General features: G+C 44.8%; 1 protein-coding gene across 1 annotated transcript in view; it reads right to left on the reverse strand.

Annotated features, from left to right (window-relative positions):
- The window catches only part of SPTLC2 (serine palmitoyltransferase long chain base subunit 2), a 113,839-nt gene that overhangs the window by 46,181 nt on the left and 47,279 nt on the right, over positions 1-20,379 (reverse strand). The window contains exons 7-9 of the mRNA XM_084630294.1: positions 19,332-19,437; positions 18,192-18,411; positions 16,224-16,350 (exon numbers count right to left, since the gene is read on the reverse strand). Of these exons, the coding sequence (XP_084486420.1) occupies positions 16,224-16,350; positions 18,192-18,411; positions 19,332-19,437 (453 nt within the window). The remainder of the gene's footprint in view (positions 1-16,223; positions 16,351-18,191; positions 18,412-19,331; positions 19,438-20,379) is intronic.

Below are 20,379 nucleotides of genomic sequence, written 5' to 3' on the forward strand. Positions count from 1 at the left end.
TGTTTTGCATTAAAATGAGATACTTCAGAGACTGAAAGCTAAATAGACATCTTTAGAGAAATAAAATCTTAAATGCAGTGTTCTCTCGCAAAATATAGATGTGATAAGCAGGGAGGAAATAATAGGAAACTGGCTCTCCTTAAGCCTTTGTATACATATAAACAGGCTGGTGTGTCTTTGTGGCTGACTTTTGCTAAAGTCACAGGGAGCAGGAACATCAGGAACACGTACAAACATCACATTTCTTCATAAACCAAAGAATTTGTGGGCTTCAGCAAAACGTGTTATAAAAGGGATGTTTATAATGGACTTGGATGGAGACAGTTCAGTAGCTTTTGTGACATAGTAGCAGTGAGTGTGAACTATATTTACCATCTGCCTTGTGCAGGCACAATTTTCCTACACTGGAGGCCAATGTCAAAGTAAACTACTTGGATTTCAAATTGCGAAACATCAAAGCAAGGCCACGGTGTTTGCTTATATTACAAACAGATGACTGGGGAGATAAAATCTTTTCTTCATTCTTAAATCAGACAGTACTGGGAGTAACTTATTGGTCTATTGGTTTCACCAGTAGGCATGGCTAACAAACATGGCTGTTGCTACACACATACAAAAGCTGACAGAATGGCTTCTGGCTGGAAGTATGGCAGCATCAACTGTGGCAAGATTCTTAACAATGATCAGAAATATTTCTGGAGAGATGCTGAGAGCAGCGAGTACAAACTGACGGACAAGAAACAGGGATGAAGAAGCCTTCAGTTTGTTTTTAAAAGGAGGTGGAAAGTGGCAAATAAGGCTGTAGGGAAGGAATGGGAGTAGAATTCAAGATGCGTTTGCTCCTTGTAGCAGGAGTGAGAGCAGCTGCTGAAGACGCTGTAAAACAATAAGACTGTTGGGTTATTGTTTTGGGTGAGTGGGAAAAGAAGAGAATTAAAGCCAAAACACAAGATCTGGAAGCTTACACTGAAGTATCCAAACCGAGCTGCCCACAGGTTCCTGACTGGGAACAGATTCAGTGCATATTGTTTTGATATTTTTTGTACACAGATGATTTGGATCAAGATGTGAAACGAAAGCACATGAATTCACCCAGTTAAGTAATTTTGAGATGAGACAAATGGCTATTTAATTAAAGATGGTGAACTGCATAACGAGAATTTTTCTTGTAGGAAAAAGTATGTTCCCTAAAAAAGAATGTAAACAGAGCTCGCTGTTTCTTCCTTTCCCCAAGGGAATGAACCCTATGTTCTGTTTATGCATTGCACTAACACACACAGAACTTTGCTCAAACAGATGACATCTGTTCAAAAGTGATACCGCAGGAAATGCATCCCAATAGCCTGCTTCAAACGAGAACAAGGGTATACTGGTTGAAACTATAGTAAAGAACAGAATTATCAGATACATAAATGAATATGATATATTGGGGAAGAGCCAACACTGCTTTTGTAAAGAAAAACCATGCCTCACCAATATATTAGAATTCTTTGAATGGTGTCAAACCTGAGAACAAGTGTGACCCAGTTGATATAGTGTACCTGGACTTTCAGAAAGGTTTTGACAAGGTTCCTCACCAAAGGCTGTTAAGCAAAGTAAGCAGTCATGGGATGAGAGGGAAGATCCTCTCATGGATCAGTAACTGGTTAAAAAATAGGAAATGACGTGTAGGAATAAACTGTCAGTTTTCACAGTAGAAAAAGGTAAATTAGCAGGGTCCCTCAAGGATCTGTACTGAGACCAGTACAGTTCAACATTCATAAATGCTCTGGAAAAAGGAGTAAACAGTGAGATGGCAAAGTTTGCAGATGATATAAAATTACTCAAGACAGTTAAGTGCAAAGCAGACTGAAAAGAGTTACAAACTGGGTGACTGAGCAATAAAATGGCAGATGAAATTCAAGATTGATAAATGCAAATTAATGCACATTGGAAAACAATCCCAACAATACATTCAAAATGATGGGGTCTAAATTAGCTGTTACCACTCAAGACAGATCTTGGAGTCATTGTGGATAGTTCTCTGAAAACATCTGCTCAATGTGCAGTGGTAATTAAAAAAGTTTACAGTATGTTAGCAACCACTAGGAAAGGGATAGATAAGACAAAATTTAATGTCGTATGCCCACACCTTGAATACTGTGTGCTGTTCTAGTCACTGATACCAGTTAGCTCTGTGTTGTTGGGGAACCAGGGCGCAGTATCCAGCCTGTCTGACTCATGAAAGACCCTCCACCCACCCCCTGGCAGCCTCTGCTTGAACCAAAGCCGATTAGAGAAAAGACTTGCAGAGAGCAGTGAAGGGCGGTGGGAAACACACCTAGACCCCTCCTGACAAGGGTGACAAGATTAAGCCTCATCTGCATCAACGATGGGACAGGGAGGCATCTCCATTAACATACAGAATGGAGAACAGAGATTCCAAGGCATGAACCGCACTGAACTCTGGGACTAGAAAAGCAAGGAAGCACTGCATCCTGGGGGATCTCTGCTCTAGATGTTAATGAACCTACGCCTGCACACAGCCAGCTCAGCAGTTATCAGACCAATTCTAGTAATAAATCCTTGATCGATATCCAAAATACTGAAGCAGCCTAATTGCATTGTGAGCTCCCTGGAAGGAACACCGCCCATAGCAAAGAGTGATCAGCTCCTAATGTCTAGTCTAAAGAAAACCCTTGTGTCATCAGTTTACCCATAAACAAATTTAGTGTTCTCCCTTGAACCATTGTTGTTTCTCTACAAAACCCCCTATCTATGTTCAAGTAAGTGTTCTGATGCATGGATCCAACTCTTCATCAGTTCCACTGGGATTTCATCTTCTTCCGACTGATCGTGCTGGGGGCTCTGCCTGTCTCCAGCACTCAGGACCCTGAGCTACCACCATCACCTGGGAACCCCGACCAGTTCAAGCTTCTTGGATTGGCGAGATCCCAGCTCTAGCTCTCTCTCTGTGTTTTCTTTTCTACCTCAGGCAGGTACAGTTTTCTATATCTGACTTTTGTAACCTTAAAAAATGTATCTTATGTTTGTTTACGCTCTCCTTGTGTAGTTATCACTATTATTCAATAAATAACTTTTATGGTTAAGCTGATTGCTTCTCTCTCTCTCTCTCTGAACTTTACTCCGTGTTTTTAGCTTCCCCATTTACTCTGCAGCAACGCTTCTCTTACCTAAGCTAAAGATCCCTGTAGTGCCCAAAAACACTGTGGGGTTTGCTCATCAAGTGGGTTACTACCAGTACAACAGTAACGTGAAACTGGGGATAGGGACGTGCTGAACCTGTTACATATGAGGGTGGCAGCTTGGAAGTGCTGCTCGACCCAGACTGCCGAGTCCAGGGGCATATAAGGGTGGTAGCTTGAAAGTGCTGCTCGACCCAGTCTGCTGAGTCATGGGGCACAAAGGGTGGCAGCCTGGAACTGATGTTTGACCCAGTCTGCTGAGTCATGGGGCACATAAGGGTGGCAGCCTGGAACTGCTGTTTGACCCAGTCTGCTGAGTCATGGGTCACATAAGGGTGGCAGCCTGGAACTGCTGTTCGACCAGCCTGCTCAGGATTACTCTATTCCAGTGCGGTACCTGTGGCACATAAGGATGGCAGCTTGAAAGTGCTGCTTGGCCCAGCCTATTGAGCCAGGGACATTATAAGGGGTCAACTTGAAAGCGTTGATTGACCTGGTCCACTCGGACTTGAGGGTGTGTGTGTGTGTGGGGGGGGGGTGTCACATAGTTCTGGAGGAACCCAGGCAGTGATGAGCTGTCAAAATCTTAACAACCGGTTCCCTCCTCAGCCCACGAGGGGGTCATGCCCCCCCTCAGGACCCCTGCCCCATCCACCGCCTCCCCTGTCCTCTGACTTCCCCTAGAACCAGGCAGGAGGGTCTGGTGGGTCACCATCGTAGGTACCCACCGCGCCCCTAAGAGCCAGAGGGACCTGCTGGGGGGCGAGGTGGGGAGTCCCAGTGTTGCTTACCTGGGGCAGCTCCCAGGAAGCATCCGGCAGGTCCCTCTGGCTCCTGGAGGGGAGGGGGGGGGCGTAGCTAGGCAGGAGCAGCTGCTCCCCCCACTGATCACATCAAAAGTGGTGCCTTAGGCACGGACTCCGTGGGTCCTCCAGGGCTGGAGCACCCATGGGGAAGATTTCCCCGTCCCGCGCCTGGTCCCAGCTCATCTCTGCTCCACCTCCTCCCCTGAACGCACGGCGCTGCTCTGCTTCTCCGCCCCCACCCCGTGTCCCACGAATCAGCTGTTCGCGCGGGGAGCCTGGGAGGGCTGAGAAGCAGGCAGCAGCTTTGCACTCAGGCCCAGGGAGGCGGAGACGAGCTGGGGAGGGGAGCGGTTCTCCTGCGTGCCCCAGGTTACCTGCTGCGGCGCAAGTGGCCCTCCTCGTGCCCCCCGCCCCAGCTCACCTCCGCTCTGCCTTCCTGGACCTGAGTGCGAAGCTGCCGCTTGCGTCTCAGCCCTCCCAGGCTTCCCACGCGAACAGCTGATTCGTGGGAAACCGGGGGTGGGGGGGGAAGAGAGAAGCGGGGCAGAGCGTAACTCAGGGGTGGAGGTGAGCTGGGGCCGGGGAGCTGCTGGTGGGTGCTCTGCACCCAACAAATTTTCCCTGTGCAGGGTGCAGTTCCCTGGAGCTTGCTCACTGATCTAGATCAGTGGTTTGCAACCTTTTTTCATTTGTGGACCCCCAAAAAATTTCAAATGGAGGTGTGGACCCCTTTGGAAATCTTAGAGTCTGCAGACCTCTGGAGGTCTGCAGACCACAGGTTGAAAACCACTGATCTAGATAAAGTGATAGCCACTAGGAGGAAGTCGTTAGAGTGAAGTGACGCAAGGAGCATTCTGAAAGTCCAAAATGGAGGCTCCATGACCCTCTGGAGGATTATGAGGTTCTAGGCAGGGGTGAAAGTTTTTTGACTGGTGGTAAGTATGCGATAGCCTTTTGAAAAACTTCACTACTAGGGTGAGAAAAGACTGAACATGACCGCACACTCAGATAGCAAGCTGAGATTGTCTCATGTGCAGTCTTGCTGCAATGTTAAAGGTTGGAACTTTTTGCTCCAGAGGGGGTTTGAGAGCAGGATCGTTGCTGGACACCATCCTCCTGCAGGGGAACAGAAGCCTGCTCTATGTCTTTCCACCGATTCCCAGGATCAAGAGAGCCATGATGATTCTCATAGTTCCAAGGCCAAGGCAGTTCTGACTGACAGACCTATTACAGATGGTCATTCAGCTGCTGATCCATTTTTCTCAGACACCTGGACCTGATCTCACAGATACTCCATTGAGAGCCAAAGTGTCTACACCAGACATGTGGCTGCTGGCTTGTTGTGTACCATGGAGAGGGATGGCTCCTTACAGGTCCAGGAAATCCTGGTACAGAGCAGGAAGATGTGTACCATGAAAACGTATTCTACAGAGGTTCTCTATCTGGGCAGCCATGTACAGTCTGGACCCTATTCAGGCCTTGATACCACAGACAGACTACTTACTGCACTTAAAACAGACCACATTTAATTCATCTACAGTGGGATCCACACCGGCATACTCTAAGCAGTATAAATATTTTCTTTGCGCCCACAAGGGTTCAAATAATCTTATGTACCAGTCTTTAAAAGCTGATGAGACTGAAGACATGCTAGTGTTATGCACTGTCTCAGTCAGACCTCTGAATAGTTTCTCCTGGCATATTTGACTACAGGCATTACTGTCTTGGTAGAACACCACAGGAGAGATATAGTTCAGAAACTTCTGTAATACTCAACATTATTTCTTGTGCTCAAGATCAATTCCTTACCTATAGTGCCTGGGATTGGTAGACCCTTTGCCTCAGATTTTTCCAAAGAAATCAAGGCCTTGGCTACACTTAAAGTTGGCAGCATATGTAGGTTGCTTAGGGGTGTGAAAAAATAATCACACCCCAACCAACAGACCTATGCTGACAAAAGCCCTAGTGTAGATGCTGTTATACCAGCAAGACTTAACTTGCCAGCATAATTTAGGCCTTGGTCTGCACTTAAAAATTAGATCAACCTAGCTATGTCAGGGCTGTGAAAAAGTTCACATCCTGAATGCTATAGTTAGGTTGACCTAAGCCCCACTGTAGACACAGCTAAGTCAACAGAAGAATTTTTCTGTCAACCTAGCTACCGCCTCGGAGGGGTAGATTAACTACATCAACAAAAAAACCCAATTCCATCAATTTAGGAGTGTCTACCCTACCATGCCATAGCTGTGGTGCTTGTAACGTAGACATAGCCTTATTTCATTCGGGGAGTTGGGATAAACTATGATGGCAAAAGCACTTTTGCTTGCATAAGCTACATCCGCACTAGGAGGATTAGCCAGTATAGCTATACCACCAAACCCCTTTTAGTCAGACAGTTAGTATAACAAATAGGAATGAGTCGGTAAGGGCAAGAGAAACAGCCATAGCTGGTTTCAGAATCACTATTTTAACTTTGTGTTCTACAGGCACTGCCTTTATGTTCGTAAAAAAAAAAAAAAAAAAAGTTGGCAAGGTGAGAAAACTGCTTGGTTCTGTTAATGTAGGTTTCCAGTGAGGATGGCACTGATGCACAATCTCTCATATTAAATATCACTACAGCTTTAAAAGACAGAAAAAGCCTCTGCTGTGCATGCTTAAAAAAAAAGCTCTGTGCTTCCCCCAAGCACACGCACGATTAAAGGAACAGTGTTTTCTTTAAAAAAAAATTCTTTACACATTCAGGTACAAGTCATGAGAAATTTTCAGCTTTGTCCACACTGGGGAGTTTCACAAAGGTGTAGCTGTACCAATGTAAAGAGTGACTTGCACTAGGGTGGTTTACACTGGTGCCTGTCACTGTTTACATTAGTTTTGTCAGAACAAGTACAAAAATCTTAATGCAAAGGTTGGTATTTGGTCACACGGATCTGGCTCTCCTTGTTTCCAGCTGCCAAGGGCAACTAGAACTACTATTCAGATTGTAAGCACTCTGAGGCCGGGAGCACCCTTTGCTGTGTGTCCATACCACTTAGGAAAGTATTTACTAGTATTGCAATAGTGCCTAATACTATTTTTGAGTGTAAAAAACTGCCATAGTTGCCACAGGGATCTTGTTTGATGGAGAAAGAGATCATGTCCATGAGAATACTCATGCCCCACCTCCAATCGACCCATCATGCCAACCTTTATCTCCCACTTGTTAAATTGTCTCATTATTTCCTTGTACTTCCCCATATCTCTGTAACCATCTGTTGCCTCTCTTGTACTTTGATTGTAAACATTTTGGGGCAGGAACTTTCCTTTTGTTCTGCATTTGTACAGCACCTAGCACAACAGGGTCCTGGTGCACAACAGATTCCCAGCCTCTGTGATAATATAAATAAGATTAAATGAGAAGTTTGAGGCGCTCTGATGTAGTAACTCGTACTCCAGTGCTTGAGCTAAAAGCTCCAAGTTCCACACTACCCCACCCCGGCCTAGAACCTCTCTTCTCTGCCATCTCATCTGTTAGCAGCCAGTCATTCCTGTTCAAATGCTTCACCTCACAAACCCCAAAAGAAACCAGTATAAAAAAAAAATTGGAGCTAGCAAGACGTGTGCTGTTTCACAACAGGAATATTACCTCCCTCTCAAGTTTGAGGATTAGTGTTCTAGAAGCACTCTGTGGATAGAGTGTGCTATACACGTGTTATTTATTGAGAGAAAAAAAGGATCTAGTAATTTAATTTGATCTCTAACTAAACTGATGAAGACAGACAAATAAGCCATTTAAACAAAACGAGTTTAAGATTCAGATTTCCTAGCGGCTGTCCCTGTATAACAATTCAACTTTTGTAGCTATGTAGACTTAAGACAACATAGATATAGCAGGAGTTGCTATGCTCTAGGAACAAGGTGAGTGTACACACAGGTCTCACCTGAAACCTGAAGTGGTGCATGAGAAAATTTTTAACAGCTGCTGCACATACCACATTGTTGATTAGAAGTCCAAAAGGCAAAGAAAACATACTGGAGAGTGCTGACACCCCAACCCAATAAACACAGCATCAAAGAAGAGATAACACAAAGTTCTATCAGCATTTGTAAATAAACATTCCTCACAGGACCAAAACCAGAAAGACTCCCCTACCCAGGTTAAAACAGTTTTCCTGGAGTCTGACCATGTGCTCCGTGGGAGGGAGGGAGGGAGATAGGGATGCAGCAGCTCGCTGGATTTAAAAGACCCCCTGCTGGAGGCACAAACACAGTGAGTGATGTTTATAGCTGTCAGTTTCCTGGGGAGAAGCAGGAAACTCTTTATGACCCCCAAAGTATTTGTTTCTCCATCAGTTCCCCAGCCAAGCTTGGGATTCTCAAGGGCCACAACAAAAAATGTTTCACTTTGCTCTAATTAGTTTTGACTGGCCCCTGGGTTCCTAAGGTGATAACTTAACACCTAATTAACAAGTCTATTATTAGGGGAAATTCAAATGAGCTGAGTTTAATGCTAATTGAATGTTTTCAAATTCAGCCTGCACAAGGACTTTTTATTTCCCCTTCAACTGCAATAGCAGCCACTGCTTCCGTTTGATCTATATAGAGATTGCCCAAATCTTGATGTTGCAGACAAGGTAGAAATAGCAGATTACAAACATGGGGCTGGAAGCCACTTACATTCAGTGCCAAGAATTGCTTTCGGGGCTGCTCCTTAGGTTGTACTTTGCATTATTACACCAATGTGTGCACATGTAGGGTTCATCTCTGCTAAAAAAAATTGCTCTTTTTTTAAATTAAAGAGTTATCTTGTAAAACCTAATGGAGACCAGGCACAGGGTAGTTTTATCTGCTGCATTTGGGCTGCTTACTGACAACCACTCCCTTCACTCCTGTTAGCCCTGTGAAGCCACCGCTGGATTCTACTCTGCCTGCGCATCATCAGCATCAGCCAAATTCCAAATGCACGATCTATACTGCTGGCTCTTATGCAAGAGGCAGAATGGACTCAGCTGGATTCTCAGATGCCAGAGTGAATTTGTAGCACTGACAAAAAAGCCAGCTTTTGACTCTGAAACTGAGCCAACTGGCTCTGCAAAAGTCACAGAGGGTAAATATTTATTAATTTATTAGATAACAAAAGAGCACCCATTCAATATGCTGGTAGCCCTTGACAATAACACACACCCTAAACCGACCCATCAAATCCCCAGATCAATTCGAAGAACCCAGACACAGCATAAACAAGAATTAATCAGTCCCACACAATCCCTAGTCCCATGAGACTATGATCCCTCCCTAGTCCCATATCATCACAGTCCATCCCTATTCAATCCCCATCTCACTGTGGCTGAGTGGGAGGATCTTTAAGGGTCCATCCTTCTGGATGGCCCTACTGCTGCCATAGTCAGGCCAGGACCCCAGAGCTAATGCGTATCCCAAATCCCTCTCCTCACCTTTCATACAGAACTCACCATGTTATTTTCAACCCTGACCTAGTCTCTGAAAAGAAAGCATTTACTATTTCTGAGCACAGAGCACAGGAAAGAGCAACAGCCATCAAATCTAGAGAGGGCATCACCAAGTCAGGCAGATGCATCAGAGTTAGGAACTACTCAAGCATGCCCACTGGTAGGAAACAAAATCCTGAAGTGACCCATCTTACCGATTTTTCTTCTTAACCCTCCACTCTCACTTAACTAAGTAAAAGAAAAACATCAGCAGTTAAAGAGCAACAGTCAGAGCTTTTGCAAAGATTTAAAAAATTTAACTGTTAAAAGTTTCTGGGGTTTTTTGGAGGGGCAGGGCGTGTGTCTGGGATTTCCATTTCCGGTAATATTTTGTATTTATAAATGACAAGTATTTGGGCAGACTTGCTTCATGGCCATTTAATACACAATCTCAGTTTGTAAACTAGCTCTCTTGCTAATGGAAATTCTCGCTGGTTTCCCCTATACTTTGATTCTATCACCATTCAGTTGAGATCTGTTTGTAAAGCTCTTCACTGCAGAATCACAAGATCCAGGAATCACCTCCTCAGTCATCCAGCTTAGCATCATTACTACACAGGATCCTTCACTACACCATTACAATGAATATCTTCTTGTATCCTGTATTTGCAATTTTAAAAAGGACAGAACCTCAATTTCCTCCTGCAAAGCCTTTTCTATTTCTTAAATATCCTTGAGAAGATGTTTTCCCTTAATATCTACCTTAAACTTCTCCTCCCATAGCCTCATTTCACTGCTCTTTGCTTTGCTAGGTTCTTTAGCTGTGAATGACTGCCTAGATGGTAACCATAGTTTCAGCAGACTTGAATTTAAAAAGGCTCAGTGAATTATTTCATATATTGGAGCCTCATATTATCTGGAAAAACAAAGATTCACGCATTAAGCCCCACAGATTCTGAAAAAAAAAAAAAAATCACAATTTGTACCAGACTTCATTGAAAGGGACCATTTCACCCTATGCAGAAAGGCAGTCTTTTCCAAGTTGTGAATTCAGATATTCTATGCTAATGACACTGAATGTTATTACTCCTCTGTTCTAGAATACTAACATTCAATGGAGACTGCAAGAGCAGTGGAAGAAGGTAGCACACACAGTTATCCTGCAGGAATCTTGCCTGGATTAGCCTCCGTACTATTGCAAAGATGCTTAATGGCCACGGGTCCATTTTATGTCTAATCTGAAGGACACTTCTGGCAGCACAATGCTCTCTAGCACAGGCACTGGAATACTTACTGACTCAGGGTGAAGAGCATCCCTAGCACCACACTACAACACTAGGGTCAGTAATGAAGGAAGAGCACTCCTAAAGAGTTATCCACACCATTTTCTGCAGTACAGGATGAATGCATCCGATGATGTGAGCTGTAGCTCACGAAAGCCTACACTCAAATAAATGTGTTAGTCTCTAAGGTGCCACAAGTACTCCTTTTCTTTTTGCGAATATAGACTAACACGGCTGTTACTCTGAAACCTACAGTACCTAAGTTTTCCTTGAAGCTGCCACATCCAATTAGCGAGCATTCACAACACTTCTAAGCACCAAGATCAGACACTATCAGAGTCCACATGAAAGCTAACTGATTAACATGAGCAAACTGAGAATGCTTAATCTACATGTAAAATGTTTTTTTGGTGGGATAAAGCAGCATGCTGCAGCTGGACAATTTTTACTAGAGGAAACTATCACACAACCAACCCTCCAATCACTTTCAAAATCTCCCCCCCTGGATTTCACAACTACTTGTTCCACCCTACCTCTATTCACTCCTGTAAGGCTGGCCTCCTCCCAGCTCTCTGAAGTTAGCAATTCTTTCATTTGTGCAGCAACAACTTGTCAGCCGTGCAAAGTTTGCCACCCTAGGCACATTGTCTGCTTTCCCATTCCTACCATGGTGATAAAGGATGACAAAAGTTAGAGGTTTATACTCAAAAGTTATTGCCCTGGACAAGCAGAATTTTAACTCCCCTCCCCTGAAGCCATTCAACTGCTTCCTCTATTTCCTATCCTAAAGCTTGCCTTCTCTAGCCTCAGATCAACTCCCTCTAGAAAGCATTTTGTCATCTTACATAACCAGGATGCTCCTTAAAAATATGGGGAAGTTCATGTTTCATAGAAACTAAAGTTGAAATGCAAAAATGTTTAATTTCCTTTATCTGAAGTCTTCAAAACCATGCAGAAAGACACCGCGAGACAGATGTCCATTTTTCTTTTGGGGAGGGGCCCTCAAAGAGGGAGAAAAAGACGGGAGGATGTTGAACTGTTAAAACATGCTCACATCTGTGGCACTCGCCATTTGTGCTTCCTCCGATGGGGAACTCAATCTCATTCCCCCTTTGCTTTTTTATAATCATAGAGCCAAATGCAACAAGAGGATGGATGGCCATACAAGCTGCAGTTAGAGGCTCTGTTCCTAGAAGATGGCATGTCCCACATATTTCAGATGTTCCCTTCTTAGCTCCTGTTACTTTTGTGGAAACATTCGAAGACTCCAGAAAGGAAACTCATATGATCCATTTCAAGACCACAAGACTGTCGCTTTAGTTGTAAGTAAAGTAAGTAGGAGTGGTGGACTCTCAGGCTTGCAGGATAGGGACCCAAGATGGCATTACTACAGAGAAGGACTTTGAAGAGCACCTACTAAGAGCAGCAATAGAAGTGGCAGCAGCTGCTCAAGGACAGAAACATGGTTCAGCCATCACTTAGACCAGGGATTCTCAACCTTTTTCTCTCTGAGCCCCTCCTCAACATGCTATAAAAACTCCAGGGCTCAGCCCGGGACGGGGGGCAGGCCCTCAGGGCAGGGGCCTTGGGCATCGGTGTAGTTTGATTTCTGTTTTGGGGGTGAGAAGGGGCCAGCCACCTCTGCATGGCAGGGTCCAGGGAGGGAATGCCACCTCCAACCCCTGACTCACCTAACCTGGACACCCAGCCTGTTTGGGGGGGGGGGGGGGGCTGCAACTAAATTTTACGACTCAAAGGTGGGGGGCTCAGTACAAAAAGTTTGAAAACAGCTTAGGGTGCAGGAAAGGGGATGGCTAGGAGGGTAGCTCAGGGTGCAGGGAGGGGGGTTTTAGGGGCTGTGTGCAAGCAGCGGAGTAGCTCAGGGTGCAGGGAGGGGCTGTGTGCTGGGAGGGCTCCCCTGCGGTCCCTGTTCCCAGAGGGGTCTGCCAGCCACAGAGCCGGGTCTCCCCAACCGGGTGGCTCTTACTGGCTACCTCTGCTGGTGCAAAGGTGGTTGGGAGCTGAGGAGCAGCTTCAACCCAGAGAAGGGGGAATGCTTTGGCTGCCTGCTCCATGGCACCAGCCAGAGCAGCAGCTACCCCGCTCTGGCTTCCTGCCTCTGACCTGGCCCTGGGGCAGGGAGAGGAGTTAGTTTGTTTGGTTTTTTTTTGTTTGTTTGTTTTTGGGGGGGGGGGAGGGCGGCGGAGAAGGTGTGGAGCTGCCCCCAGGACTCTCGTGCTCTTGTGCTGCTGTTTGGCAGGGGTGGGGAAAAGAAATGCTTTCCTTGTTCCTAACTCTGCCCATAGGCTCAGGGCTTCTGCCCCACACAGAGCACCAGGGCTTGGGGATTCAGCCCCACGTTTCCCAGCTTCAGCTCCACGGGGGGTGCTAGGGCTTGGGCTCGGGCTCTGGGTTTCAAGCCGCAGGGCCCCATGGCCCCCTTGAAAGGTTTCACGGACCCCCATTTGAGAACCACTGACTTAAGACAGCTGGAATGGCCATCTTTTCTAGCCTACCCCTCCAGGACAGTCACTTCCACTGACATATGATGTTTTTAAAGCCATATGGGCTGGTTTGGACAGCACCATGTGGGCACCTATTATGTATGTCAGCAGGTAATAGCCAGCACTGACAGGTTAGGTTAGACAGACAATGAGAAGGGAAAAGTAAAGCTGCTTATCTCAATCTAGGCTGCATATTCATGTGCTGTCTCCTAACTACATCTATTCGACCTGCATTCGCCTCCTACTTCAGCTCTGCAAATGGCCATGCTGGTTTCCATGTGTATTTTATCTAGGCTGCCTGCTTACTAACATCCTGTTAGCTAGTGACAGCCTGCTGGAAAGACCTCAAAGGGAACATTTACTCCAACGGCACAATTGACCTTAGATTGTAGTAGCAGCAATATATTGTGTTGCAAGTTTGGAGACCTCCCTGCCCTAGCTACCCCCGTCCCCGGCTGATGCGTCATGAAATTGAGAAATACTTTTGTGAAGGAAATTCTGCTTCTTTCTTTGCTATCTCCTCCCATTCTATCCAGCGGGGAATAGTACATAAAAATTACAGGGTTTATGTTGCTCAGAGCCCAGAGCCAAGAACAAGGAAATCCAACTATTAGTTTCTTCTGTGGCTTTGGCAAGGCCATTGCCTGTCTCAGTTTTGCCCATCTATAAATAAATCTTAATTAGCCGCCTACAGAATGGTCAGGGAACATTCATACAGCACGATGTATTACTCTTGGTTTCAGAGATGTTCAAGAGCAACCTAGTACAGCCCTCAAGCTATCTACCTGTTTCCCTTCCAGAGTTACCACTCATGAGTGTCATTATCTCTATAACTTACATATTTCTACCTCCCAAACGTTGAACATTATTGTCCTGTCCTTAGTCCTTGTGTTCCAGTGATAGTCAAAAACAGGACAAGAGTTCCTTAAGTTAACACTGAGCAGCAGCTCAGTCTGCACAAAGGAGTTTTAACCAGCTCTCTCCATGGAACAGGACTGCAAAGCAGCAGGGATTTTAAAACAATATATTAAGAAATGTTGATTTATGATCTCAAACTATAGAGAGATTGGCAATTGGTGCTGCACCGAAAATGAATTGAAATAGGACCATTTCAAGTACTGTCGTAATCATCCCAGCAAGAATCACCCTGATGAGGTCAAATGGAAAAAACTTTTTAATAACTTAATGATATTCTTCCAGGAGAGATGAGCCTGCAGTAATCCATTTACTTGAGTGTGGATGAAAAGAGAACTTCAGCTTTCCAGGCTGTCAAATACAGCACCTTCGAAGAGCACTAAAACTCACATGAAAGTCTGCCACAACATGATGTTTCTTTGATACCACAAACCAGCTCTCAAAGGCTTAAAATCTCTCTGGCCATACAGAAAAGTTACTAAAAATGCCAGTGCTCCTAAAAGCCATCTTCAAAAACTGGTAACGTGTGCTCATCTTAACCACTTATGTGGAACTTCCAATTAGTTACACATTCTTCAGTCCTCACTTACTTAAACACAGCAGACACTGGAAGTGACACAACAGAAGCAGTGCCTGAGGAGATCGGTGTGAAATGTTGGCCATGATCAGCTGAAGTAGCTCTGACAGTGTCACCTTTAGGAAAGGATGCAAAACTCATCTCTTTGCCATAGTTGTATCCATCAATAACTGGCTGTGTGGTAAATGCACGTTCTTGGAGAACTAGAGAGGAAAAGGATTCTAGTGCAGGACACCAGTACTCAGGGCCTGGGCTCCAGCCCGAGCCTGAACCGTCTACCCTGCTATTTTTAGCCCTGCAGCTCAAGCCCCGGGAACGCGAGTCAATTGACCCAGGCCTCCAAGACTTGGCGCTGCAGGCTTTTCTTTGCAATGTACCCTTACACTGCACTCAGATGTGACCACAGATCGCACTGCCTGCCTTACATGCCGTGGTGATTAGCTACTTTTGCTCCTAGAGCTACCACCACAGCAACAATCAACAGCATTAATTTTACTTTAATATAATATAAATAAGTTAGATTATTCCTGATTTAAGACAAGGAGAAAGGTTACCTTGAGTTGTGTCCAACATATTCTTTTACCACAGGAGTTCTGTCAAGTCATCTAGTCGGATAGCCTTAAAGTTACTGTGTCGTTGTGGCCTTGTTGGTCCCAGCATTTGAGACGGACAAGGTGGGCGCAGTAATATCTTTTATTGGACTAACTTCTGTTTGTGAAAGACAAGCTTTCAAGCTCATCTTGTCTCTTTCACCAACAGAGGTTGGTCCATTAAAGATATTTTCCTCTAACTGTTACAGCACAAATACAATTCTTCAGTGCATACTACCACCTTGTGGCCAAAAGCTCAAAACATTATGAATCCAGTATATTTGTATTAGTTTTAGAATTAAAAAACTGTGTTTGGACTGCAAATGATATATATTCTGAGCAACACCCATCAACTGTTAAAAAAGGTTGATGCACAAGGAACATGCTATATTATAAAAAAACCTGCTAGACCAAGCCTTACGTTCATTTTGAAACAAGGTTTCAATTTGGGATGATGCAAATTCTAAATACTATAGTTTAGCGGCTAAATATTTCCAATTACCCTGAAAAAAACTCAACCACTACACCTTCCTCTGAGTGATCCGTTATCACAAAGAGAGACATATCTAGGAACAGATCACTCAAAGTAGGGAGATGCGATGTGTTTAAATTTGCATTTTTTTTTTGAGAGAGAGAGAGAAGAAAATTCAGTACTGTACACAACATCAGTTTGCCTTTTAGGTAAGATTAACCTGTCCTACCTTTTGCTGGAATTACCTTGCTAGATTACTAGCAGAGCAGCATTAGAAAGTAGGGATGCTACAACTAATAGTGAATAAACCTAACTCCTGAAGCAATAAGATAGTTAACAAAAATGCATGCTAACATGTCTGGCAGCAAGCACAGTTACCAGTGCCACGGTTATAAAAAGGTTTAGTTTCCAGCAGTCACAGACCCCCATTCCAGGATTGGAAGCATTTACCGAATAGAAAAGACTTACCAAAAGTTGTGCCATCTTCACCCATAATGCACTTCATGGAGGTGAGGATTTGCTCCATAACAGGTGGTGACAGTGACGTGGCATACACTGCACTATGAGAATGCGTACGGAGGTAGTCAATCAGCTCCTGACAAAACGAACACAGGAGGCCTTCAGATACCACCATCAGTCAGATCTTAAAGCTATAGGCTCCACTGACACCATGACCACCCTACAAATTGGTAGCACCACACGTTGCGCGGACACACACACACACACACACTCCACAAGTCACCTAGAAAAGGCTGGGAAGCTCGTAAAAAGCTGCACACGACATTTACTAAACTAAAGTGCTAACAGCAGGGGTGAAACATGCCTGTGCACTATACTTTGTATCCCAAGGCAGGATGAGGGTCAACCAAAAAAATTCGGATAACTCAAATGTAGATTCATTCTGCCAATGATCACAGCATTGGGTTTCGCAACAAGATGTCTGGAATTACTCAAGCTGTGCACAGGTTGTGTTTCGAGAGCAATTGTTCTGTCACGGGAAGATGCAAATCAATCCTCTCATTCCTGTGTGGTGGTGAGTAGGCTCTGCAGATGGCTATGTATTATGTTTGATACAAATCATTGCTAAGCATGTCACTGAACAAGGCATACAAAAGGTCACAAGGGATCTCTGCTAAGTGCACTATGGATAAGGCAGCAGGTGTAATTTAAGAATGAGCAAGAACTTCAGAGAGCCACTCCCTTTCTATTACTTACTCCTATCTTCTGCACTCAAATATAGCTTTTGCTACAGGATGGAAGCAAGCCATGAGGAAGACAAGAGGCACCACTCCCTGGAATGGTTACTCATCACTCATTGTATAATAAAACTATTCCACAACCCCCAGAAATGAGAAGCACTATGGTAAAACACCACAGCACGCGGTGGGACAAATTCTGGCCTCCGCTATGAAAAAAGCAACGGGAAGGCACAACGGTAACCAGGGGCAGAAATTTCTCTCAGCATATATTACTCAAGTTCTATTAGCATGATGCTGTTTTTGTCCCCTCCTAGCACCAGAGAAATTTAGAGCAGTGGTTCTCAACCTGAGGTCCATGGACGCCTGGGAGTCTGCAGACTATGTCTGTCTAAGGGATCTGCAAAAGGTTGTCATTACCATAGAACAGTGGTTTTCAACCTGTGGTTAGAGCTCTGCAAATCTGCAGATATCCGCTTTATGGCCATGGACCATGTCTGCAGATACAAATTTTGTATCCACGCAGTGGTCTACCTACGGTACATGGATCCTTGGGAGCGTGCACACAATGTTTACGATTTCCAAAGGGGTCTGCACCTCCATTCTGTATTTTTTTAGGGGGCCACAAATGAAAAAAGGTTGGGAACCACTGCTCTAGAGCAGGGCTTCCCAAGAGGTGTTAGATGGCCCCCACCGGGAGGATATCGGGCATATAGCAAAGACAGAAAGGACAATGGAAAGAAAAAAGATGCCTGAAAGCAGATGAAATAGCATACAGTGTTGCTCCATAGAGCTTAATTAGGAGCTAGGAAAGCCTTGCCTTCAGAGTTCTCACTACTAGCTTCATTAACAGGTAGCAATTAAAAAATCCCTACCTTAAAGCACTGAGTAGCTATTAGCAAAAGAATTGCACAACCTCTCCTCCCCAAGTCTCAGCAGCTTTAGCTAATCACTCCTTTTAGGGAATTAGGAGTTCTGAAGGGAATTTTTTCCTGGATTCAACTCATCCACATTGGACAAAATTCCACATAACTGAACTGTACATCAATGTTTAGTTCCCAGTGTACCAGGTGAACTAAAAAAAACAAGCTAACACTGAAGGCCTCCAGGGATGTATCCTGGTACAGAACTGGGTAGGGCCCTAACTATCTGCTACCCAAAAAGTAGTTTCCACTTTTTGACCTTCAGAAGCCCAAATGAATACCTTGCTTCCTATCATGTCTCCCCACCACCTCTTTACCTTCTTGCCTCCGATGTATCCTCCAGCAGCTCCAAAGGCCTTGGTGAACGTTCCCATCATAACATCTACATCCTCAGGGTTAAGTCCAAAATACTCCACCACGCCCCGGCCAGTGAGACCCAGGGCACCTATACTGTGAGCCTCGTCCAGGTACAGGTATGACTTGTACTTCTTCTTGAGGGCAATCACTTCAGGTAGGCGGACTATGGAACCCTCCATGCTGTCGAAGAAAAAACAGATCAAATCATGTTAGATTCAGCTTTAAGGGTTTTTTATAATCGGGGTTCTGTTTGGAGATTCTAAACTGGATTCCTACCCTCCTTTTCTTTACTTCCTTTTAGCAGTTACGTAATTATCATGGAAGCATTATCTACAGACCATAACCCCTCTATGGAAAGATTTCTTTTACAAGTGTTTATGTTTAAAAACAAGATTTGTTGCATTCAGTGTTCAAATTTCCTTATTCTGAAAATCAGCATCACAAGTTAAACAGATTAAGTAGGCGCAAGGATGACAGAGCAACCCAATGCATTCTGTAATGCATTTCCATCTACAACAGATACTGCTTCTCTACCTCACAAACCTCAGTGTCCTATGCTGCCACCAATTAACGTGACATTGTTGATCTCCTAAATGAGATCAACCAGGCTGACCCATGCCTTCCAATAGCAGCTCAAGACCACCTGATCCTTAGGTCATGAGCCAGGTGCAAGGACAACTGAGCTCCAATTTATACCTCCCACACACCCTAAGAGAAGTCATGAGATCTGCACATATTGCCATCTATTCCCATTAGCATGATCAATAACAGACTGCTAGAAATGGAATTGGACTAGAGGGTATAAACTCAGCTCCAGAGCTTAGCATGTTTGATGTAAATAATTTGTTTAGATTACTTAGCATTTGTGTTGTATTTAGGAGATAGGAAGCTTTCCACCAGTACCAGCTGTTATTACAGTAGGCCATGTGGGAGGAGCTTAAAGATCAAACTAGGTCTAAAACAAATGGTCTCTCATCAAGAGCAACAGCTAAGTGGCATGCTCTTATTAACCAGCTCTACTGCTTGGTCCAGCGATGGAACCCAAACCCTGACAGCTGGATCTTGTGAAGAGTGTAGGCAAGGTAGAGAATAACTTGTACCTGTAAATTCCTTCCACTAGGATGAGGATTTTTTTCCAGGGCCTGCGGGTGCGAGGTTGCCCATGCACAATGGCATCTTTGAGCAGTTTCTCCAGGCTCTGCATGTCTGCACAGAAAAAAAAAAAAGATAGCAAGATTCCACCAAGCAGCCTTTATTACTATTTCCCCATTAGCATGACATAATTAAGTGCAGGAGCACTCAAATGAGGCCACAGCTACAAGTCACAGCCACCCTCTGATATGAAGAGTGGTCCACAGAGACTAATACAGTAACTCCTCACTTAACGTTGTAGTTATGTTCCTGAAAAATGTGACTAAGTGAAACGATGTTAAGCAAATCCAATTTCCCCATAAGAATTAGTGTAAATAGTGGGGGTTAGGTTCCAGGGAAATTTTTTTTTGCCAGACAAAAGACATACACACACACACACACGCATACACACACACGCACAGTATAAGTTTTAAACAAACAAATTAATACTGTACACAGCAATGATGATTGTGAAGCTTGGTTCAGGTGGTGGAGTCAGAGGGTGGGATATCTCCCAGGGAATGCCTTACTGCTAAATGATGAACTAGCACTGGGCTGAGCTCTCAAGGGTTAACTCACTGTTGTTAATGTAGCCTCACTCTCCACAAGGCAGCAGGAATGGAGGGAGGGGAGACAGCATGGCAGACAGAGACAGACACACACACCCTGTGTGTGAGAGAGAGAGATGAGCATTTCCCCTTTAAGTAGGCTGACACCACTCTTAAGTACACCACCTTCTTAAGTTAATCAGCAAGCTGAGACCAGAGCAGCTGCTGCCAGGAAGCTCTCTCCGTCCTGAGCCCTGTCCTGTGTCCCCCCTGCTCTATGGAGATGGGGTAAACAGGGTGCAGGAGCATGGTGGAGGGGGACACCCTGACATTAGCCTCCCCCAACAATTAGGCTCCGGAGAGCAGCTCCAAGGCAGAGGGCAGTGCGGGGAGGGACAGCTGAACTTCCGGCAATTGATAGCCTGCTGGGCAGCTGCTGCACAGGGAACTTAGGGGAGCTGATGGGGGG

Source organism: Lepidochelys olivacea (genome assembly GCF_965140295.1).
Source record: "Lepidochelys olivacea isolate rLepOli2 genome assembly, chromosome: 6".
Lineage (NCBI taxonomy): Eukaryota > Metazoa > Chordata > Testudines > Cheloniidae > Lepidochelys > Lepidochelys olivacea.